General features: G+C 57.5%; 3 protein-coding genes across 5 annotated transcripts in view; all 3 read right to left on the reverse strand.

The window, feature by feature from the left end:
- Window positions 1-7473, reverse strand: part of septin9a (septin 9a) — a 38040-nt gene extending 30567 nt beyond the window's left edge. The window contains exons 1-2 of the mRNA XM_086175454.1: window positions 7243-7473; window positions 14-76 (exon numbers count right to left, since the gene is read on the reverse strand). Coding sequence (XP_086031580.1) covers window positions 14-76; window positions 7243-7261 — 82 coding nt within the window. The 5' untranslated portion in view covers window positions 7262-7473. The remainder of the gene's footprint in view (window positions 1-13; window positions 77-7242) is intronic.
- A 170-nt stretch (window positions 7474-7643) lies between these two features.
- On the reverse strand, window positions 7644-12325 carry LOC147217042 (uncharacterized). 3 transcript variants are annotated; one of them, XM_086176494.1, is made up of 4 exons: window positions 10990-12325; window positions 10598-10909; window positions 10241-10344; window positions 7644-10055 (listed from the first exon to the last, which is right to left on the reverse strand). In XM_086176494.1, exons 1-4 carry the CDS (start codon window positions 11054-11056, stop codon window positions 9951-9953), a joined length of 588 nt encoding a protein of 195 aa, XP_086032620.1. In that variant the 5' UTR covers window positions 11057-12325; the 3' UTR covers window positions 7644-9950. The 3 variants fall into 3 exon arrangements, with proteins under 3 accessions (XP_086032620.1, XP_086032619.1, XP_086032621.1); XM_086176493.1 differs by having other exon boundaries at window positions 7644-10064; XM_086176495.1 differs by having other exon boundaries at window positions 7644-10078.
- A 4404-nt stretch (window positions 12326-16729) lies between these two features.
- On the reverse strand, window positions 16730-23945 carry LOC147217043 (uncharacterized). The gene is made up of 5 exons (XM_086176036.1): window positions 23730-23945; window positions 21423-21565; window positions 18558-18706; window positions 18225-18255; window positions 16730-17265 (listed from the first exon to the last, which is right to left on the reverse strand). The coding sequence occupies exons 1-5, from the start codon at window positions 23783-23785 to the stop codon at window positions 17093-17095; spliced, it is 552 nt and encodes a 183-aa protein (XP_086032162.1). The 5' UTR covers window positions 23786-23945; the 3' UTR covers window positions 16730-17092.
- Window positions 23946-24207: the final 262 nt, after the last annotated feature.

Below are 24207 nucleotides of genomic sequence, written 5' to 3' on the forward strand. Positions count from 1 at the left end.
CGGGTCTACTCACCGGGGCCGCCGACGCCGGAGCCGTCCCTCTCGGGCCGCCGAGAGCGAGCGCTCGCCGACCTCGCTGTGGACGGAGACACACACAGAAGACACGGGTTCAGGACGCGCAGGAGCTCCGGGCCGGAGGGGATTCTTAACATTCGATCGGAACAAGACGGAAAAGAAGGAGCCCTGAGGTTTCCTGCACAGGGGAGGCGAAGTGGCGGCGCAGAAAGAGGACAGCAGTGAACAGCAGCGGATGAAGTATCGCAAAGCACAGAAGATGGAAAAACATAAAGACTCTCGTGCAAAAAATGGAAAAGTATCAGCAGAACTGCTGTTTGTTATATTCTTCCTTTCTTTCTTTCTTTCTTTCTTTCTTCCTTTCTTTCTCCAGCTCCGTGGCAGGACGGCCGGGGACGGGGAGCAGAGCGGAGCGTGGACGGCCCGCAGGAGGTGCAGCAGCAACATCTCCGCCGGAGGACCTGCCATGAGTTTTAGCCAATCCCTCCGTTCGGCGTCAGAGTAACGATTACCGTGCCGGTCTCGCGCCGAGGATTTCTCGATTGCTCGGGACGGAGAGCGGCCGCCCTTATTCTCTCAGAGCAGAACAGTAGAAGGTCCTTCAGCCGCCACATGTAAGGAGCGTTGGCTGCATCGAGCCCTGTGGCGCCAAACGTGGAGAATCTCCGAGCCGACTGCCAGAGACCGTCGCTCTTTGGCCCCGTCTGAACTTGAATTCCGGACCCAAAGACGGGACATTAACTTCACGGGGTTTTGGTTTCAGCTCGGTGGTAGAGCGCGCGCTCGGCCTGTACGAGGTCCCGGGTTCAGTCCCCGGCATCTCCACTGTACGGCGCTTTGGATAAAAGCTGCCAAATGACAGTTTTCTCCCGAGGCTCTGGCGGGAGGAGCCGGTCCCGGGGAGGAGCCCGAGGAGACCTTGCAGGCTCATGGAAGTGGGAAACGGACAACAATGAAATGAAAACCTCCCACGGAGAAACTCAGCGGCTCACGATGGACCGAAGCCCGGACCCCCAGTTAGCTCTGCTAGCGGTTAGCCGCGTGAGGCCTGCGGCTCAGCAGCGCCGCACCGGCCGCCTCGGCAGAATCACCGTCACATTATGATTGCTGCTGCTGGCATCGTGACTGTTACTGTTGCCGGGCGACGGCGGCTCAGCTGGACCCGGACGCTCCTCACCCGGCAGACAAGCTCCGCGTCCTTCAGCCCAGAAGCGTCCGGCGGTCGGACGGCGGACCTTCTCGCATGCCGTATCCGTCCGGAGAGTTTTGCGCGGAGCAGAAAGCGCGGAGCTGCAGAAGCTGCAGAAGCTGCAGCAGCTGTCTTCATTCATATGCAGCCCCTCGGTCACGTGACCCGGGTTCCTCTTCCATCCCACAGGAACATCTGGTCTGATCAGTTGGACTCAGCCTGTGCTTCTCACTCCCTTCCCATCGCTGCTTGTTGCTGGTGTTTGAGAGGAGCGGCGTCCCCACACTTCAGAGAATCCAAGAAGGTGTTCCTGAGACGAAGATCCCTTTGGAGACCTTCGAGTGACGGACGCATTCGGTGGAGGTCCAGAGGTCTGATTTAGGACCCGGCCTCTGTGACAGACTCACAGGAGTATTACTTCCTCTTGGCTCTCTCTCAGTGGACATCTGTACTGTGTGTGTGTGTGTGTGTGTGTGTGTGTGTGTGTGTGTGTGATGCACATTTATTTCTGCTGAATCATTTTTTTGAGGACACAAATCAAATGGGGAATTCCTGGGATGTGCAATTATTCCAACACTATTTGTTGGAAATACTGAATGTTACAATTATGGGGTGTATTCATGGAAGCTGTGTCCACTCATGGAGGACCTTCACACCTTCTGGTTCCATAGCTCTTTAGTCACACACACACACACACACACACAAGCCATGGCGGCAGAGCTGCCATGTGAGGCATCCCCCAGACCATGAGGAGGAACTGTGGGTTCCGGTTACCCAGGAAAAGAACCCAGTTACCGGGAAAAGAACCGCCAACCTCCCAAACACTCGCACAGCTCAGAGGCTATGAAAAGATGAAAAGAAGGAAAGAAGGAAAGAAGAACAGAAGAACAGAAGAAAAGAAGGAAAGAAGCCCCTGAGATTCTGGTGCCGCCTCTCTGACCACCAGGACCCGACTGTTACAGGTCTTACAGAAGGTCCAGGTGGTCAGAGGAGGTCCTCACGGGGCCGTGACCTTCATATCCCCAAGATCAGCGGCTCCACTGAAGCTGAACATCTTGAATCAGGGGACGACCACACACACACACACACACACACACACACACACACATTGTGCAATTGGCCTTGCTAACATGGTAAAAACAAAGAGTGATTTCCCAACCCTCCACAGCGATGGTGACTCTGCTGGTGAGTCATGACCTGCACACACTGAGGCTGCGTCCTGATTGGACAGGAGAAACCCCCCGTCCAATCAGCTCCCTGCAACAAAGAGATACAGACACAACTTTGTGTGTCCTCGCTGTCGGGAAGCAGCCGTCTCTGCGGGCCCTGCATGCCTGAAGCCTCTGGCTGCGCACACACACACACACACACACACACACACATACACACATATACACACTAACACACACGATCAGGCATCAAACTTTGTTTCAAAGTGATTCTAAGTCAAAGCGTGGACCTGTCGCCCCTTCAGCCCCGCTGATATGCGATCAGTTGATATCTGTGCTGTAACAGGGCGCCCGTTTTCACCCCGGGGTGTTTGGGTGCGGACGAAGGTGCAGGCCGGCCGAGGACCAATCACTGAGCTCCCACACACACTCCAATGGGATGCACGCAAACACTACGTCAGTGTGTGTGTCCACGTGTGTCTATGGGTAAACTCACCTGCTCAGTCTTGTCTGGGGGCATGAAGCGCACACACACACATACACACACACACACACACACACACGCACACACACACACACACACACACACACACACACACACACACACACACACACAGGTTCCCTCCCACACTGAGCTCCGTGTCTGCGGTTCCTCCCAGGGGTTTGTGATCCTCAGAGGTTCCCGTCCTTCTGGCAGCCTCATGATGCTGGCAGAGAATGGAAGCAGTGTTCATGCTAACGCAGCCGCGGCGCCGCAGGGGCCGCAGGGGCCGCCGCTCACACTTTGGCCCAAATACATGAAAGCCTGCCTCGGTGCGTGTGTGTGTGTGTGTGTGTGTGACAGGTCAAGTGCATGGCAGTGCCTTGACAAACATGTCAAGTGATTAGTTATTGATTGGTGTCAGATGACTGCAGGAGGTGAGCACACAGCAAAGGGTGTGTGTGTGTGGGGGGGGGGGGGGGGGGGGGGGGCAGGACTTGTACATACTTGAAACACAAGAGGTTACACACACAAGCAGGCACACACACACACACACACACACACATACACACACACCCATGAATGACGTCCGTAACACACATCTAGGGGTGGGGGGAGAGTGGAGCAGAAGCTCCTGCCTATCAGACCTCCTGGTGAGTCCTGGACCTTCTACCTCCATCTCTCCTCTGAGACTCCTGGTGAGTCCTGGACCTTCTACCTCCATCTCTCCTCTGAGACTCCTGAATGGGATTCCAGTATTTCATCCCGCCCACAGTAATACAACCTTTGCTACACACACGCTTACAGCAAATCCAATAAGCTCCACGGGTTCGACGGGTTTTCCGAGACGCTACTTTTCTCTCCGGGGCAAAAGCCTTCGACATTCAGAAACTCGATTCCTTCTTTTCATCTAGAACACGACTATATTCACGTTCCTGCTGAAATCCAGCGCTGTCAGCGGGCGCTGAAGGGGTTAATCTCCAAGCATGACACATGTTGTGTGTGAAGGTTTACTCCGTGTGGTTTTGCGAACATGTGAACAAAGTCCACATTGTGCGCAAGCCGCCGCTGACCCCTGACAGGCGTGCTTGTGAAAGAGGCGGCGGCGGGCGAGTGGACGGCGTGCAGGACCCGAGCCAGTGGAACAAAGAGGGGCGGCGCGCCGGACGTTCCTCGGGATTGTTTTTCCGGGCCGGACGTCCAGACTACCTGGATGGCTTTTTAACGAGGGAGGACGGCGTCCTCCGCCCCGAGCGTGAGCGGCCCTGGTTCTGGTGCCGGAGGAACAAACCGCCAACACCTCTTCCTGCGTCCGCGGCGCTGCACGCCTGGCTCGGCACGCTCACCGTGTCACGGCGTGCAGTGTGCGGCGAGTGTGTGTCGCCGTGGACACACACTCCCCCCCCGGGCAAACACAGCCCTGCGTCGGCGCCGCTGGAAAAGGGCTCCGTCCGGCCGGCCGCAGGACGAGCCTGCAGTTTATGGAAGAGGAGGGCAGACGAGGGCGCCGCTTCCTTCCGCCGAGGCTCCCGAGCAGCAGTCCGTCACACGGGCGGGCGCTCAAAGCTCCTGAGCGGGTTTTCACACGGAACCCGAAGCCCCCGTCCAACCGGACCTGAGCCGGACGGCGGCCCTCCGTTTGCACGCCGTTCGCTCGCCGCTGTCAAGATCAAGGTCCGCCTCTGATCGAGATCCAGCTCGGATCTGATTGGTTTGCAAAATGTGGCGGCCGTCCGGAATCCCGAGCGATGGGCTGGAAAGATATGGATCGGTTCTTCTGTGGTAAATGACTCAGAAACTAAATATTTGAGCCGGGCAGGCGGGTCGTGCTAAAAGTCTAGTTAACCGTCTTGTTTGTTCACAAAGAACAAACAGTTTCCCGGCTCGTCCTGCGAGCGCATCGTGTGTCTGTGTGATTTACCAGGATGTGCGTCTCTGGAACCCCCTTGGGGTCCCACAGTGCGGCGGCAGGCGGCCCCCCGTAAATCACCAGGGCCCAAAACTTAGCAACCCTCGGCCGCGGCCGTAAACGTTACGATAGAACTTTGTCTCCGATCTCGTTACATGTGTGTTTTATCGGGGCGCAGACAGAGACCCCGGACCAAAGGCGCTTTAAAAGCAGATGTCTGCAGTTCCAGATGGGAGATCTTCCAGGCCCACTTTCCCTTCCTGCCTCTGAGAGGCCGTGCTGAGCGGGCAGATCTGCGCTCGGACGGGCAGCCGTCCTCCGCCGGGCGCATCCACTCCCTCAGACCTGCGGGGCCTTTGGTTTTTCTGCTACCAGATGAGGAGGACGCAGCGTTGGATCATGACGGGAGGCCTTGCGTTCCGGTCCCGATCCCGGACAGGTACCGTGTCGGTGGCGGCGCTGCGGCTCGGAGGCGGCGAGCAGATCAACCTGAAAGCGTCGGCGCACACGAGCGGACCGGCTCTGACCACAGAGGTAGACCACGGCGGTCCGCGCCACGCAGCCGCAGAGGCGGACCGGCTGCCGGCGGTGAGCTGCGGGGCGCCGCCAACCCTAAGAATGGATGTTTCATATCCTGCAGGCAAACCGGCAGAAGCACCGGAACCTTCCGCCGTCCCAGACTCAGATCGGCGGCTGCGTCTGGATCGTATCGGCCGCTCCCGGCCTCCTTCCTGTGTTCTTAGGGTCAGCCTCACCCACCACTTCCTGCCGGACCCCAGGGGGACCATAGGGGGACCCCTGGGGGACCACAGGCACTTCAGCACTCCCACAGGGGCTGCAGGCCCCCAGGCAGAGCTCTCATGGAGACCAGAAGGAGGTGTTTGTCACACAGGTACAGGAGGTGAGGCTGTGTGTGTGTGTGTGTGTGTGTGTGTGTGTGTGTGTGAGGACTTAAAAGCAAATACCAGGAGGAGTGTCCTCTAGGAGTAATGACTGTATGTGCAGTGGGCAGTTATTCATGCAGGTTACTCATTGATCTGGACGCCGGGGGGGCGGGTGGGGGGGTGGACTCTGGCGCCGAGCCCGCCTGAGAGAGCGCACGCATGACGGCAGGCAGGGACACACACACACACACACACACACACACACACACACACACACACACATACACAATGCTGAGATCCTACAAACACACGACTCCCATCCAGCAGGCGGGCTGCGCTGCGGGTTCGGACCTGCAGGGGAATTTGCGTATTAATCGCACACACGCCGACCTACTCCTAACATCACACACACACACACACACATACACACCACACACACACATCTCTGATGCTTGTCTAAACACCCCTACGCATTAGAGAGGAGTGCTTTGACAATGCACACACACACTGTGTTATTAGACTATTCCACAAACATGTGGAGCACCGACAAGGAATGTGACATCTCCACACACAGAGCGCCGAGGCACGGGAACACACACACGTGCACATACGCACACACAGGCGGAGGAGAGGTGGCATGATCCAACATGCGTCGGGCTCCAATGGAAAACCGTCGGACGCTCCGCCGCACAAAGGCTTGGAAAGAGGAGCCGGGAAGGCCGGCATTCCGTGGGATGGGGCTGTGTACATTGGATGAGCCGGAGCTCAGTGTGTGTGTGTGTGTGTGTGTGTGTGTGTGTGTGTGTGTGTGTGTGTGTGTGTGTGTGTGGGGAGCAGCGGGAGGCTCGGGAGATGGAAGTGAGAGCTCTGGAAAAAAAGGAGAGGGGAGCAGATAAGCACAGGGACGGAGGAGGTCCAGACGTTGCAGAGCCCAGAAGATGCCGGGTGTGACTGCGAGAAGGTGAGCGGGTTCCCCGAGATGTTGATAAGGTGTGAGAGGGTGTGATCTGAGGACGTGGACGGGCGCCGCCTCTCCCTGATGCCTGGCAGAGATGCTCCCCGAGGCCTCCAGGAGTCTCTGGGGTTCACACTCCATCTCTGACCCTGCCTCAGGCCTCAGGCCTCGGGGCCGAGGGAGAAGATCCCGCCGCTGACGCCCTGAAGAACCGAGGATGAGAAGTTCCTCGGAGGAAGCCTGACACCTCCGTGGAGGCCGAGCGGCAGGTGTGACCTCACACGGCTGGAGGAGAGCGCAGGCCCGTCACGGTCTTAAACAGCAACACGGCATAAATACACCCCCACACACACACCTTCATACAAAGACACACACCTTTTCAAATGGCAGATTGGAAAAAGAAAGAAAAGCTTTGCAGAAGAGATAAGGAGCTCTTTCCACTGTTCGTCTGTGTTGATACACACACACACACACACACACACATACACACACACATGCACACACGCACGGCCGGCCAGACCCACGCACGCACACATGCATGCACACACACACGCACACACACTAACACACACACACGCACGCACGCACGCACACACGCACACACACACACACGGATCTGAATCTGCAGCAGGACTCTTACCTGAGTAGGACTTCCTCATGGTTGATCTGCTGGAGAAGATGTGTGGATGATCTGGAGGCGGCAGTGGTCAGCGTGGCTTCTTGGAGAACATCTGCAGCTTCTCCAGGTCCTGCTCTCCTGGGCCTCCCGCTGCTCTGCCTGGTGGACACCTGAACAGACGGGCTCAGAAGCAGGTACTTCCTCTCCGTGGGCTTCCTGGATCTGTCGGGAACCGACGCGGTCACACCTGCGCTCTCGACGCCGGGAGGCTCCGCCCGCCGGGAGGCTCCGCCCCCTGCGGGCGGCCAATCAGGGAGGGGGGCAGGAACATGACAGCTGCCAGTTCAACGCCCAGAAACACCACTCCTTGGAAAAACTAACCCTCCGTCGGTCCAGGCTAACACACTGGGAAATCCTGTGTGTGTACGTGTGTGTGTGTGTGTGTGTGTGTGTTCTTGTGCACGCCCCCGGTTGTGAAAGACCAACTCTGTTTACACACAAGCTGCTCGTCAATTACTTCCCACTATTTTGTCCCTCTCCCTCCGTCTCTCCTCTATCAGATTATCATGATTGTTCCTGGACCTGGAGGTCTGGAGGTCTGGAGGTCTGGAGGTCTGGAGGGTCCAGGGTGCTGAGTAGGTCCACAACTATCCAAATGGTCTTTGACCCCCTGGAAGCCTCCCTGGTCCTCTAACGTCTCTGAGCCGACTTCCGTCCAGCGACCGGAGGAGCAGCTCGGAGCTGCGGAGACCTCTTGTGGCCGAAGCCCTGCCTGGCGTCCGCCTGGCGTCCGCCTGGCGTCCTTCTCCTCCTCCTGCTCAGGCCTCCACCTGGAGGCAGCAGGCGTGAGCTCAGGTGAACCTGAGGACCGCCGCTGAAGATGGACACTTGTACCTGGATCCCTGAAGCAGAGGTCCGTCCACCGCGGAGAGCAGGACAGGATCTGTGCGGCTGAGAAGAGCTTGGCCTCCGTGCCGCGTGCAAGTGCTCAGTGTGAAGGCATCACGTCAAACTTCAAAGATGACGATGATCTTCATCAACGGATGCTTGAAAAGTCCGTTGTTCACGAAGCATTCGGCTGTGGAGCTCCTGACCTATCTATTCAATCCTTTGTTCCTAATCTGTTTGGTTTATTCAGCACTCAGAGTTCGGGGGTCTTCGGGGTCCACACATCTGGACCACAGAGGGTCTCCGTGAACCTCCTGCATGAGTTTGGACTGCCGGAGGAACCCGAAGAACCCTGAGGAACCCTGAGGAACCCTAAGGAACCCCACGCAGACACTGGTAGAACCTGGATACTCCACACAGGAATGAACCCTGTGGGAATCCAACCAGGGGACACTCTGGCTCGATCCGGTGCTCCAGCGGCCTCCCAGAGCAGTACATTGTCTTGCTAATGCTAATGCTAATGCTAATGCTAATGCTGCAGTGGGGCAGAGAGAGGAACCTGGTCTCCTCATTCTGGCGCTGCAGGCTGTGACTCGCCCCTGGGGTTTTCCACCAGAAGAAGGTGTGATTCTGTGATCCGCCTCTCGGGTCGTCTGAGACCTCGCTGAGCAGAAGCAGGAGGCTCCTCGGTGATGCTGGAGAAGTTGAGATGTTCTGTTGCCCGCGGCGCCGGGCGGCCGCTCCGCTGCGTCCATGACCGATGGGCGAGATGGTGCATTTTGATCAAAACCCACTTCCTCTTCACCTTCTGGGGTTGAAGAGCCTCCGCGGGAGCGGACCAACATCTCCTCCACGCGTGGTGAACATCAGAAGCGGGGCGGGTGGGTCTGCACCCACGCCACTCGGGCCGCCGGAACCGGAAGACATCCGATGCTTATTCAGAGGGTGCGTCTGAAGCTTCGGACGTGCAGCCGTGCATCCTCTGGAGCTTCTGCAGCTTCTGCAGCTTCCACATCCTCTGCGGCCTCGGCCTCTCCGTGCAGAGCCGTGTCGGAGGATCACTTCCTGCTTTCTGCACCTTCTGCACGTTCCGCTTGTGCGACAATCACAAAGGTGCGTTTCCTGTGAGAGGCGAGGAGGTGCCGAGGCGGCGCTGGGGCAGGAGCGCCGTGTGTCCTGCTGCACGTTGATGTTTTCGCAGCCTGAGACCGCAGCTTAACCACATACATAAACACATCTGTGGGAGCTCGCAGTTTTTCTGTCGCGTGATTCTTGCCGCTAAAAACATTTGACGAGAATCGTTCAAGTCAACATGAGCAGCGTCTTCGCGGAGGAAGTCGCACCTTCTGCGGGCGAGCGCGGCGGCGTCTGTCTCCTCCGAACCCGCAGAGGAACTGCACAACAAGCCGGCGCGTGCTTTCACAATGACTGTTGAATTGTCCGGCAACGGCTTTGTCATATGTTTATTGGAAGGAGTATGTTCAGAAAAGCGTCGGTTATGATGCGATGCTGCTGGCTGAGAGCTGGAGGATCTCAGGCTGGTGTGTCCGAAAACCATCCCCTTCCGGTGTCTCCCGATGTATGTGGGTGTACATGAGTCTGAGGCTCCAGGACCAGCAGAACCTCCAGCCTCCTCCAGCCCCCCCCCCAGCGCCGCACATCCATCCTGAAGGTCAGACGTGCTGAAACTTTAGAAAACCGTCTGAGACAAAGAGCTCATTAAACTGACAGGTTTAGACAAAACAGCTGCAAGAAGGTTCAGAGCATGAGAGCAAGGACGGAACCCCGGGTCGGGTCGGGTCGGGTCGGGTCGGGCCGGGCGTCCGGCGGCCTCCTGCCCGTCAGGCGTCCTCGTTGCGGCAGCGTCTCACGGTCGACCTCATGTCTTCGTAAATGTCGCCGTTGATGGCGCGCTTCGGCTTCCAGGTGACGCGGCAGGACCTTTCCTGGAATGTCTGACATCAGAACTCTGTGATCTGTTGTGGCTCCGCTGCAGCATATTCTACACACACACACACACACACACACACACACACACACACACACACACACACACACACACCCACACCCACACACACACCCACACACACACACACACACGCACACACACAAAGTGCACAAACTCAAGTACCTTCAGGATAACACACAGGGTGGCTTGCATCACCACAGCCACCAGGGCAATGACAGCCACCAGGAGCCAGGTCTTCACCAGGGTTCCCTCCTCCTGGACTGGATCTGCCGTCGGGGACAAAAGATCGGCACCTTGGATACATTTGCTCCGAACCGTACGGTTGATTCACACGTGCGTCAGGAGGAGAAGAAGAAGCCGCCTCGCCGGAAAACCCTGGGACGGGCCGGAAGGAGCTCCGGGCAGAAGCAAAGGTCGGGTGGGAGAGGACGGCGCTGCAGAGCTGAAGGACTTAAGGACTGAAGGACTGAAGGACTGAAGGACTGAAGGACTGAAGGACTGAAGGTCTGAGAGCCTCACCTCGGACGGCCAGGATCACGGAGCCGTTGCCCTCAAACTGGTTGAGACTGAGCTTCACCATGGAGTAGTAGCTACACCAGTACACCCCGGTGTCCTCGGAGGTCAGGTTGGAGATGTGAATGTCCATGTTGGGGAAGGTCCCGTTCATCTTCAGTCTCGTCTTGAAATTGTTTGCGACGGTGGAGTTGAACAGAACTTGGTCATCCTTTTCGAGACCTCGATACACCATAATGGAGTGTGTGGTCGGGTTAGAAGATCTGCAGCGGATGGTGGCGGACCCTCCGGCGTCGCTCCAAATCACGCCGGCGCTCCCTGGCGACACACGGCTCACCCTCCGGTGACCCGGATTCGCTTTTCACGCACGCCTTCAGAACATCACCTAAACTCCTTACCTGCGGCGCCGAGACCCAAGCGGAGGAGACACAGGGGCGCGAGGACCTTCACCCAGGCCGAGGACATCCTCACCGAAGCTCTCGTCGCTGAGTCACCAGGAAATGTTTGCCTTGACAAGGAAATGTTGCCTTCGCTCTGAAAGCATCTTCAAACAGGAGACTTGTCATACTTGTCGTGGTGTAACGTGCACACGCCCCCGTGCACGCGGCCCCTTGCGGTCGCTATCGTCTGGTTTTCTCTCTGGTTTTGTTTCTTTGAAGCACTTTTCCTCTCCGGCGAGCTTCACTCCGCCGGGCTCGGCGACCACTCGCCGCCACGTTCACGCCAGGGATTCGCCCATCGGCACGGTGACCGCCTCCGGAGAAGAAGACGGCGAGGCGGTGCGATCTCCCCTCTCCCTTCCTCTTCACCTTCTACACCACGGACTTCGGCGACCGCAGAGTCTCGTCTCCGCCACGGGTTGACCTCAGACGGGCCGAGGCGCCGGGGGCTCATGGAGGGGTTCCGCGTGAACATCGTGAACGACCGCAAGTATCCGGAGGCGGCCGCCGATAACAAACGGAAGTGGGGAAAGAACACTGACGCCTCGATCTGCTGAGGGCCTTTAACATCTGCAGGACCGTCCTCACAATGTTCTCTGCGTCTGTGGTGGTCGGCGCCGTCTTCTATCCTCTACCTCCATGCCGCGGCGGGCTGAGGAAAGCGGACGCCGGTAGACCGAACAGGCGTGCCGTCCGACGGCGGTACCAGACGGCAGAATGCCGCGCGAGGCGAAGATGGTCCCGGACGCCGCGGCCGAGCCGCCGCACGAGGTGGCGGTCCGGTACGGGACTTCTTCGGCTCCGGACGGATGGCGCCACCAGGCTCCGTGGAAGTCCTCGCCCTGAGTGTCGTCGTGTGCGATCGTACGTGCAACGGATCCTTTGTTTTTCTGTGCGATAGATGTTTTACTGCACAGCCGCCCCTTCTTAGACACAAAGATTCTACACGTACGTGTAAATACACATGTGCATACATTACATGTAGTTTTGCAAACCTTTGACTTTATTTTTCTTTCGATCTTTACTGTTCTTTCTATTTTTTTTTATTATTCCTATTTTAATTCTTTGTTTTATTTTATTTTTTTAAGATTGATTCTTCTCCACTTGACTCTGTAGCCGGAGCTGCTTTCAAAGAAAAGCAATATCCTGCTGGGGATCAATAAAGTATTCTTATTTTCTCCGGTGCGACCTCATCCTGATCCTGCGCTCAGACCTTTCTCCTCCGTTTTCTCGTCTTCTCCATCTTTTGAGAATCTCCTCGGAAAATTTATTTTGGATTATTGTCGTTATTTTTAATCCGACCACCGACTTTACCTTTCCCCCACATCCTCGTCCCCATCAGCGACCCCCCCCTCGTTCTCAGGAGGAACCGGTTTCAGGGTGAAGCGGCCGGAGGCTTGGAAGATAATATGAAATAAGGCCAGGAGACTCACACGACTGCGCGGCTCACATTCAGCCGTCACAGCAGCCAGAGACACAAAAAGAGCTAAGATTCACCTCAACAGAAATAAGACTCTAACGTGTACGTTCGTGTGTGTATGTGTGTGTGTGTGTGTGAGTGTTTGATAACTGATCTGCCAAGGTGAACACACAATTATTTCAGTTAAATAACCTGAAGGTCTGGTTCTCTCAGAGGTGTCGGACACTAAACACCGAGGAAAAACATGATCATCATTTGACCAGAAAACAGATAAAAACTCGAAAAGTAGGTCAACGGAGGTTGACGTGCAACAGCGACCTCTAGCGGCCAGAGGGCGAACGGCAGCCAGGCGGGGCGGGGGGGCAGGAAACTACTTCTCCACATTTACAAAACTAAAATCGAAGATGAAACAAAAAATGGGGAGAAAAAAACGATTGTACTGTTTAAATCACTGTAGGCCCGAGCAGGACGCGCTGCATACTCAGTGTTTCCTTGAACCGGTAGACATTATAAATGCTCACAGCTTCGGAGAATCAAATGTAGCAGAAAAACCCAGGCGTTCGAATCCGGGGTTTGCTTGGTTTAGCTCTCCTTGGGTTTCACATACTTCTTTAACCTGCTTGTGACTTGTGATGCGGACGACCGTTAAACAGCAGTCGCCTCTTGGCTCGCTGAGGAGGCCTGACGCCTCTCCAGAATAAACATCTCAAAGAGTGAGTAGAAATAAAAGCAGAGGGACTGTGACAGATAAACAGATATCATCAGTAATTGTCCAAATGTCCGTCAGCGAAGACGCCCTGAAAATGATGTTCCCTGAACGTCCCTCAAAGTCATATAAGGAGTCTGCTTGGCAAGCACTGATACCCGCCCGGCCCGGCCCGGCCCGGCACCACCTCCGGTCCTCCGGCTCACGTCTCCGGGGCAGACGGTCCGACCTCCTCTGTGACCTCCCTGTTCCTCTCTGATGTCACTTCCTGTGTGACGGCCGTCTTCCTGGGGTCACTTCCCGTTGCGTGCGAGAAGCCCTCGCTGAGCTGCTAGTCGAGCTGCTAGTTGAGCTGCTAGTTGAGCTGCTGGTTTTAGCGCCGCAGGACTGAATGTCAGCAATGACTCGTCCGGTCTCCTCGGGCTCCCCGGGACGCCGAGGCCTGGCTGGCGTGCACGCCTTCCGATGCGACCGTCAATACGTCGCAGATGCGAGTGGGCGTCGGCGCCAGCGGCCTCCGCCGTCATCTTCTCCGTGTCCTGGCAGATGGCCGCCGCCGGGTGAGCTGTAAGCTGCCTCCCTTCTACAGATTAGCCGGATCGCGGCGGGTCGGACTCGGGGGTCTTTCCCACGGATCTCTGCCGAGCGGGACGCGGGTCCTCGCCGAAGCCTGGCTGTGACGACCAGGAGACGCGTGACCTTTCCTGGTGGTTGGGCGTGAAGAGCTCCTCTGCGGAGGTCTGAGGCACACCTTCTGAAAACAAGCCTCCGATGACGGCTCGCCGACGTCGTGGCGTCGCTCCAGGGCAGGAAGTTCTTTCCCTGATCTTCGGCGACCCGTGCCTGCCTTTCACGGAGGACGAGGGCAGGAGCACACCGGCGGTGCGACTCGTAACTCCTGCCGGGGCAAACGTCTCGAGCCGAGCCGGTCCGATCCTGCGGGACATCTGCGGTTCCATAACGTGATGTCATCGCTCGCGGCCTGAATCCACGAGGAGGAGCTTTATCATAGCTTAGCCGGGGAGATGAGCCCCGCTGCCGTGATCCCCCCGCCTCGCTTAAGAGGCTTAAATAGCATCAGGGCAACAATATATTGCCATTCAGTCAGGTTCCAGTCAAGGAGCAGAGACAAGATGGCCGCCGGACGAGTCCGCAAGCAAACCCAGACGGGGGGGGGGGGGGTGGGGGGTCCTGCAAGCGACCCGAGGAGCCGGATCTCGAACCCGATGCCTGCATGGCAACAGGACTCGGCACGACGGCTTTAGATTTCATGAAAACAGAAGCATCTCCTCCTCACCGCCAAAGGCCACGCGGTGAACGAGGTGTTCACCGCGGCCGGCGGGACGGACGGCGCCGCTCGGGGCTTCTTTCCTTCTGAGGACGTGTTCGGGGAGACCAGGGTCACGGAGGACCTCCGAGGCGAAATCCGACGGCACCTCAGCCGTGAAGATCCGCTCTCCGGCCAAGCGTGCAGAGAGCCAGGTACAAGTGTGTTTTGTCTGACAGATTGAGGAATGTGCCGGCGAGGCTTCGTCTTTCCCCGCTGATACTAAAGAAGGTAAAATGTCCGGGGCCGGGACGGCGCCGCCAAGTACAGCCCAGCCAGGAGGAGGGCCGTGGAGGAGATCTGTGCAGGAGATCTGTGGAGGAGATCTTTGGAGGAGATCTTTGGAGGAGCGTGAAGCCACCTTCCCTGCTGCAGAAAGCCGGTCGGCTCCCGAGGCTTCGAAGCCCCGGCGGCGAGTCGTAACAATGAAAGCAGGGACGGTACGGAGGGCCGCGTGCCTTCTGCATGAGATCATCTGCAGATAGCGCCGTCTCCTTGTGGACGGAGGAGGCGGCCGCCTCGGCCGGCCCTCCGGCCCTCCGGCCCTCCGGCCCCCCGGCCCTCCGGCCCCCCGGCCCTCCGGCCCCCCGGCCCCCCGGCCGCAGGCTCTCCGCTCCCTCCTTCTCCACATAAATTACATTCGGGCTCGTTTGCCGGAGCGTTTCTGCACATGGAAAGGGAATCAGCCGTAGTCTGGGTTGCAGCCTCACCGCCCCTCTCTTAACCCCGTCGTGGCCACAGAGGCCGTCGCAGGAGATGTTTCCTGAGCGGGAGGTCGTGAGGGACCGAGCGACGGGAGGCGCCTCTGAAGAGGCGGGGCACGCTACCTTCTGGAGGAGCTCCTGCTTTGAGTTTCAAACAAAATGTCCTCTCCGCCAACTGCGTCTTTAGCCTCTGGTGCGGGAGAAGAAAGACCTCCTTGTCTACCAGCGTTTTAATTTTAGAGCCGCTTTCTGACAGTCATGCTGAACTTTGGTCACCTGCCGCCCGAGAACATCGGGCCGCCGCCGAGAAGAGAGGAGCTCTTTCTCACAGGAGCCGAGCTGGACCGGCCGCCGGGCCGAACGGGTCCGGCTCGCGCTCCCGAACGCCTCCAACTTCTTTGGGAGGAAACGAGGAGAACATCTGCACTCAATGTCTTCCATCGAGGTCCAGGAGGTCCCCGGGCTCCTCTTCACAACCGCCGTTCGACCGGCCCCGCGAGAGGTGGACCTCGGAGCTTCTTCAGCCAGACGTCGAAACGTCCGCGGGCGTGAACTCCTCACTATAAACATCTCGGCAGCAGAAGCGAGCGACGCTGAAGGGGAAGGTCTGGACTCTTGGTCTGGTCCATCCAGCACCAGGGCGAGACAGAAGACACCTGGTCTCCGTCCTCCAGATGTGGCTCTGTCACTCCCCCGCATTCACTTTGAATCCAGAGTTCTATCACTTGCGGCAGTGTTTTAGTTGTGTGCGTCCGCCGGTTCCAGCTTCCTGCTGGGAGAGGTTGGAGTGTTTCTGCTGGTTCTGCAAAGGTTGGGGGTGTTTCTACCGTGGCCTTAAAATGTGCAGCCCATTAGTGGATGTTTTACAATCCTGGTGTGACCAGGCGGCAGGAAACTGTGCCGCACATGTTTTTCCACATTCGCCGATGTTTCTACAGGCTCCTCCCCCCCCGTCTGATTGGTCGGCCGGCCCGGAGCGGTTGCTGAGCTGGTCCTGCTGAGCTGGTCCTGCTGAGCTGGTCCGGCTGGAGCTCCACCGAGGCTCCACGGCCGGGTGTTCAATGCAGGTCCATTTAGCACTGACAACCAGACCGGGCTGAGACCAGATAGTTTGGAGTTTGCATTTCCTTCACTGGCTCATGAGCCAAACTGCTTATCCTGCAGGGGGCGGAGCCTATCCCAGCCAGGGGGCGGGGCTCATCCTGACCAATCACAGGGCCTCCCGTACACATAGTAACACTCACCCACTCATTGGCTGTCATTCATATCGAAGAGGTGCGACCATTCACTCCCGTCCGGACCCTCCCTGGTCCGGACGGGACCGGAAGGCCCCCCCCGACCCTCCTGGATGTGTTTGGACTGCGGGAGGAACACGGAGGCTCCACACAGAAACCCGGTGGGGATCCAAGGGGGGACCCCGTCCCGAGGAGGGGTGGGGGGTCTGGACCAGAGCAGGTCGATACCAGACACGGGTTCGGGGCGCCTCCTTCCCCTCGGAGCCGCCGGCCGCACGCCACGGCGGGAACTCAAGCAACGACAACCAGCTAATATCAATCTTTATTGTATTTAGAAATCCACGCAGCAAATCTTTTTTTTCTTTTACCATTTACAACGGGGAGAAATGAGAGACAAGCTAAAGGTCTTGATGCCTTTTTCCCAGCGGGAGGGGCTGAAGTGGCCGGGGCGGGCGGGGGGGCAGAGATACATAAAGTGCTTTTGTCGACAGTTTTCTGCTTTTAATAGAAAAAAGGACCGAAAGGAAAGGCTGGAGGGAGAGAATGAGTACACGGGTTAGAGGGAGCGGGGTGACCGGCCGCGGGGAGGGCAAGTGTCAGGGGGGTTTATTTTTAAAAAAGAAAAAAAAAAAGGAAAAAAAAGAAGTGTTCAGATGGAAAACGGGGGTCTCAGCCCAGGATGAGACTCGACTTGCCGCCCGGCGGGTTTCTCCGGCCGGCCGCGGCGGCGTTGGCACTTCCCGACGGGGCGGAGGGCTGTGGCGCGTCCTGCTGCTCCGGCTGCTCCGGCTCGCCGTGCTCGCCAAGCTCGCCGTGCTCCGCCTCCTCGCTGTCCGGATGATCTACCAACACAACACAACACGCTCAGACCCCGCGGAGGCCCTCCCTCGCCCCGCCGGCGCCGGCAGAATGACCCGGAAACAGGATTCTGCCCGGAAGCGCCGGGTGTCCCGAGGCGCCGAGGGATCACCTGGACTGCATCCTGGGTCAGAGGTTCTGTGATGGCGGCTCGGGACAGAAGAGGTCCGAGGCCTCTTCCATCCAATGTGAACTACGATAGCCACCATCCACAGGGGGAAACTGACTGAACCCCCCTGCTCAAAGAGAGGGGATTCTACATTTAAATTTGTGTGTCACTCACACTCTCTCACACACACACACACACGCAGTGTGTATGGGTCCTCGGGGTGCAGCGGTCTAAGCGTGGGAGCCGAGCGAACCCAGAGGGACCTGCTGGAAACAGGAAGGGTCCGGCTGGCGTTCCACTGGGAGGGAGATGTTTCTGTGTGTCGGGGAAAACACTCCACACCACTGATTTATTGCCCCTTCCGCATCGAGAATAGATTTTAGGAGGTGTCGCCACAGCGCCGAGGGCAGACACGCCCTGCATCAGGACGCCGCAACGCTCTCGCAATGCTGACGGCGGCGCATGATGGGACGCGCGTACGAACAAACTGCAAACACAGCTCGCACGGCAGGCTGCTCGCCGGCGTCGCCCACCTCCGCGGGACCGAAGGAGCTCTAAGAGATGAGAGCTCTAAGAGACGACCCTCGGCTTCACACACACACACACACACACACGGAACAAGGGCTGTGCCTTTAACCTAAAAGGGGACGATGTGCCAGAAGTCCAGTGGGAGTATTTCTGGGAAGAGGGGGAACACCTGATTGGTCACAGCGGCCGTGGAGAGGCTCCGTGCCTGGCTGAGTAATCCAGATCATGCTCTGCTGGTTAGACGGACCGCCAGTGTGAAAGACGGCCTATTTATAAGAAGTGTTGAGGAACTGTGGAGGAACTCACCCATGGTTGCTTGTTCTTGGCCATTTTCATCCTGCGGGGAACCAGGAGAGAAGACGTTAAACAACCTAGCAAAGCCAGCGGCGCCTTCACGTTGTGACCGGGTTCTACAAGACACTCCTCATGAGTGCAAACATGATGAGCGTGTGATCCTATGGAAGCCGCCGCCGTGGAAGTAATGGATAGAAAACAAGCCTGGACTTGGTGAGGTTCCGGTGGGACGGATACGTCCCCCGGAAAAACAGAGGACCCCGACACAGATAACGGGGTCAAGTGGAGATGACCTCCGGTCCAACATAACTCCGGTGTGTCCCTGAAGGCCGGAGCGAGCCGTACCTCTCGTCTCTGGTTCCAGACCAAGGCTGCCCCGGAGTTGTGGATGGTGGTCAGTTCCGGCTGGAGGTTCTTGGGGAAGAGGAGCGGCTGCTGGCACCTCCTCAGGGGGGCCGAAGGTTCCCCGCACAGGGTCCCCGCCGCCGCCCCACCTAGAGAAAGAGCAACATTATCAGCCCCGGCACACTTGAGCGCTCATTTTGTTTTTCTTCCTCCGGCCAGCAGACTTTATTGAAGCCAGACAGGAAGCAGAGGAGACAAAGGATGACTCAGGCCTGAGAGCGGCAGAGTCACAACACACGGTCACTCTTTTAATGAACCGGCAGAGCGCTCCAAGGTTGGGATCCGCCAGGCGGTCCGGTCCGCCGCAGCGCACGTCTCGCATTGGGTGTGAAAAAAGGGAAACGGGGAGAATGACCAAACCGACGGAAGGGCCGAAACCGGCCCGGAAGGGCAGCGGAAGATCTCCGGCCAGACGACCTGTACAGACGCTCTTTGTCACGAGGGAACAACGGCGATAAAGAGCCGCAGGAGTGGCTGCCGGCGCTAATGGAGTGGAGCGAAGCAGCATCGACGAGCGCTCAACAACAGCTCTTTTATAGCGGCTCCACGCTGGAGAGGCTGATACATTCTCTGGATGGCGAGCGACAAATCACAAACGGACCAGGGTTAAACCAGAGCGACGGGCCAGGAAGCGACGCGGTCTGTTATCGATACTCGGCCGTACATGAAGACGCAGCCGCCGATCTGGCATCTCCTCCCTGGGCTGCGAGCGGACAGGAGCCGAGCGAACCCACCATGTTTGGAATTTGAAAACCCTTAAAACCCAGATAAATCACCTGCCAAAGTCCCTGGCCGAAAGACAAGGCGCTTATGTTAGAGAATCCTAGCAGCTCCAAACGGTCAAAGCGGAGCGCCGCCCTCTGATTAGCCCGAGATGAAGACCTTCGCTTTCCCAGAAGAACGTCGAGGATCGGGTTGGTCTCACATAAGAGGTGCTGCAAATCATTTCTCACACCAACTCGGTCGTCGCAGATTAAATCGCCGCGGCGGCGTGGAGTCATAGCATTTCACTGAAAAATGTGGAGGAAAAAAAAAAGGCAGCGGCAGTTTAATTCCTCCGACACTCTGTGCCAGATGTACTCCGGAGCCGTCACACAACTCCTGTGAGCTTAGTTGAAACTGCTGTTATTTCCTTTTTGTTGTAAACAGCCACTTCTTAGGCCTGTTCAGAGTAAACAGTTAGTTATTGTATTTACTGGGTCACGTTGATAAGCGGCGCACGTCCAGTTGGGCTAGTTCTTTTTTGCTCGTGCTAATATCAAATAGCAGGACGCAGCCGCTCTGGGATTGAGGGGGAAGAGTGAGCGCCGCCGTGGTCCCGGAACCCACGCCGTCCACGCCGTTCCGACCTGAGCACAAGTACGGCCGAGGCGACATTCGTCGAGGAAATGTCAAATGGCGTTCTGGGTTATTATCAGTACGAGAAGCAGACGCTGCGGTATGTGATTGGTTTAGAGGAGCCCATTATGTTAGACAACATCTCAGGCTCACTGCTGTTCAGGCTACGGTGCTTTGAAAACTAGTCAGCGCTAATGTGCTACACACCTCCATCCTGTTCACACGCGCAGGAATTTACCTCAGGAACCGAAGTAGATTTGCGAGGTTCGGTGGGTGAAAGGCCTCGAGCGTGGAGGCGTGATGAGGTGAGAAACACAAGCCGCTCGCTCGGAATCGAGTCATCGCTGCGGACTAGATGACCAAACCTGCGGTAACTCTGCATCGGCCCCTGAACACACCGTCTGTGCCTCAGCCCCCCCCCAACTTCATTTTACAGAAAGGCCAAACAAGTGTGCATCCAAGATCCAAACAAATGATACCCTGCCGTATCTGAGACGGTTCCTCGCGGTCTGGAGAAAATGAAAAGACGTTTAAGATTTGGGATTGAACGGTGGCAGGAAGCCAAAGCACACATCTGTTCACGGGCGCAGAGAGTTCAAACCCGGGCCACTCGGATCCCAAACCCCTCATCCTGTCGGACTGGCTCCCTCCCACCTGTGTCCTTCAGAAGGGTCCCCTGAATTTATGTCAAAGCCCGGGGAAACAATGGCGGCAGGAAGAGGTTCTGCTGACAGCAGCTGCTGGCTGGAGAAGTTAGAGGCGGCGGTACGGAACCGGCTGTTCGCTGAGCACATACCAAAAAAGCAGCATGGAAATGGACTAATAGGAAAACATGTGATGGCAGACTGCTTGGCGGTCTTGTGCTAAAAGTGAATACGACCGCTTCTGTGCAAACTCGATTTGACTCTTTATCCATTTCATCAAAAATTTAACCCTAAAAAAACATTGATAAGCGAGGGCGGGAAGGCATCCCGAATTAGACGAAGTAAAAATAAAGCGAATTATGCTTGGCTCAAGGTTCGGCTTGGTTATTTTAAACACGCCGGCGTGTGGAATCATGTGAGGCTGCGGCCGGGATTCATCGCTTCCCCGCGTCTCTGGCCCTGCCCTGGTTTCCACTGAGGATTGATCTTCATCCGCGAGGACCAAGGATGAGCTCGGAATTACCCCGATTCCAGCACTGCAGGCTTTTTTGGCTATTGAAATGGTAGGGTTGATCTTTCTGTCAACATAAATGGAAAAATACTAAATAACACCGTTGAATGTTTCCACGGTTCTTTTTGCTTACGGAGGGCTTTCGGCCGAGCGCTCGGCTCGCGCGAGATTAAACTTGCCGGCGCCGAAGACTTTTAACCACGCGTCCGGGCCCGATGTGTAAATGAGCCCGCCGTCAGTGTTTCCTCCGAGTCTGAAGCCTTCCCCGGACGAGATGGAAAGTAAACAAAGGGATGACGGCGAGCGATTTACTGGGCGGGTTGTTCCTCCGATGAGCGTGAGGATCCTCGGGCTCGGCGAAGATGCTGGAGGCCATCTTGTTCTTGCGCTGCGGGGTGGTGTTTTCGTCTGTGCCAAAGGTGAAGCTGGAGGCCCCGCCCGGCGGTCGTAGCACCCTGAGGAACAGATAACGGGGCGTCAGTTGGCAGTTTAACTGACATCCTGCCCACCGGGGTCTCATCGCCCCCCCCGCCAAAAATACAAGGCAGCTGTGTCACATGCCAGCGATCCGCCGCACAGTGGAGAGGGGAAAAAAAAAAATCAATAGTCTAATAAAACATGAGGACGCCTACAGCTACTCACAACCTTCTACATACTCCACCCGATCCCTCACACACAAAACACACATGCTGCGAGGAAGGTCTCGTCTGTCATGCTGTCAGACAGGCAGAGCTTGCCCTGCAGCTGACTCCTCTCTCTGGATCTCCTCAACAGAGGCCTTCGGTGTGACACATGAAGGCGTCGCTTCCCGTCGACTTCGGGACCATTAAACGAGTGAATCGAATTTGATACACCTCACTTCCTGGCTGAAACACAGCCAGGAAGTGGGGGGGGCAAAAAAATGTGGGTCATCTTGTAGGTTCAAGGACACTGCAGGCACCGACGCCTGGTAAACAAAGATGGCTGTGCCACCAGGATTCCTCCTTCCAGAAGCCCAACAAAGGGAAGCTAACGAGGAGTGAGGAAATGCCCGGCCTGGCTGTGTTGAAGGACAGAAAGCAGTGTGTTTGCAGGGCCCCGGCCGGACCCCTCCCTCCCTCCTCTTCTTTTTTTTCCTCCGACAAACTCTCCTCGCCTCTCCTCGGAGTCCCTGAAACCACCAGCTGACATAGCAAGCAGCTGTCGAGGGGGCCGGGCGGACCAAGGCCGACGAACGAGCCCGGCGCGCAGGGCCCCGCGTCCGCCGGCCCCGTCGGTCGGTAATGCCTAAACCAGACTTCACCTATCAGCCAGAGGATGAGCTCATGATTTCCACACGGATTGCGCCGGTGAAAGGCTTTCAGCCGGCTGGCAGCAGACCCCACCCTAGATCCAAACTGCAAATGACATCAATATGAGACGACTTCAGCGGCTCCGGGCCGAAGGTGGAGCCGCTGTCGTCGAGCCTTGAAGGAAAAGATGCGATGTCTGATATGGGGGGGGGGGGGTCTGGGGCAGGAGGCTCCCATGGCCTACTAAGATTTTAACCTAATTCTACCCAAGTTCGCCTCTGGATTGGTGCTGGGGGAATTTGCTGGGTTTGCCAGCAGCGGGAATGAGCAGCCGCTCGTAGAAAAAGGGGGGTTTTAAGGAGCAAGAGCAAAGAGCTAAGGGAAGATTTACAGGCTTAGCGAGCGCTCGGCCCCCACCCAAGCCCCCGCACCCCCCCGGCCGGCAGCATGACTGACCGGTATCTGACCGGCTCCGTGAAAAACGCTGAAAACGGCAAGAGTTTCTCAGAAATATGCTGCTAACAGCTCCAGTGTTTCCCCCCGATATCTGGTTTGGAGGCGACGGGAGCAATTGAAGAGGTTTTATTCGTCAAAGGAGAGGAATGCATCCGGCCCATTCGCCCGGCTTACTGGAAGACTGTGGCTGCATGCCTGCAGGATGATGACCCCCCACTCAGGCTGACTCAACTTTCAACATTTTTAATTAGATCTACCAGACAAACCCTCAAAATACTACCAAATCTGGTCCTTGGGAAGCCTTTTATTCCAAACACCAGGGTGGGAAGTCAGAGATAAAGGCAGACAGGCTGCCTCCACTCAGGTCTAGGATTCTCCCCGCAACCAGACTCCTTCCTGGATCTAATCCACCCCAGTCAGCCGCCTGTGAGCCGGCCTCGGGCCTCGGCCTCCAGGGGGAGGCGGCGGGAAACACCGCCGCTGCGAGGACCAGCACCAGGGAGGGGCCGCTAAAGTTATTCTGTCCCGGAAGGCTAACGCTGGCTAGCATGCCCGTGTTAGAAGCATAGCCAACAAACAAATAAACACACACACACACACACACACACACACACACACACACACACACACACACACACACACACACACACCGGGCTCTGTGACCCCGGCGAGGCTCCGGGGCGCCTCGCTCTCCCAACGAGATTAACTTAATTAGCCAGACTAGGCGGCACATTAGCTAAATCCACAGAAATCCCCGGCTGCCGGCGGCGGCAGGCCGGCCGGGGAGCGGCGAGCGGGGAGCCGGGCGGCCGGCTGCCTCCCCCCGGGGCGGAGAGGAGGGCTGGCCGCTCCTTTTGTTCCCCCCGCCAAAGGCGCCCTCCGCTCGGCTCACCTGGAGCTACTTTTGGCGCCGGGTTCCACTCCCTGGAAGGTGGTGGTCGTCGTCATCTTCGGCGACTAGATCGACGTGTTTGCGGTCGGCAGAGAAGAAGGAAGGAGGCGCTCGGATTCTCTCCCGGGGAGACGCGACGAGTCTCCGGCTCCACCCGACTCTGAAGCTCCGGGGGACGGACGGCGCTCTGCTTCTGCTGAGCAGCCCGACAGGCCCGGCCCACCGCAGCTCGGCGCGCTCCAATTGGACAGGATCTCATCTGTCTCCCCTCTCATTGGACGGCGCCTCGCCGATCTTCTCCGCGATTGGACGGAACCGCAGCGCCGCTCCGTCCTGTTGGCGGCGGCCTCATGGCAGCGCGGAGCTCCACATCCCCCAGGGCCATTTTCTGCCGCAGATCCAGCCGGGACCCGCCGGGTCTCCGGCCGCGGCGGACCCGGACCCGGGGCGGACCCGGACCTGCCCCGGTGGACCTCTG

This window comes from Fistularia commersonii, chromosome 28 (assembly GCF_037954325.1).
Source record: "Fistularia commersonii isolate RoL2024-O1a breed Wild chromosome 28, RoL_Fcom_v1.0, whole genome shotgun sequence".
Taxonomy (NCBI): domain Eukaryota; kingdom Metazoa; phylum Chordata; class Actinopteri; order Syngnathiformes; family Fistulariidae; genus Fistularia; species Fistularia commersonii.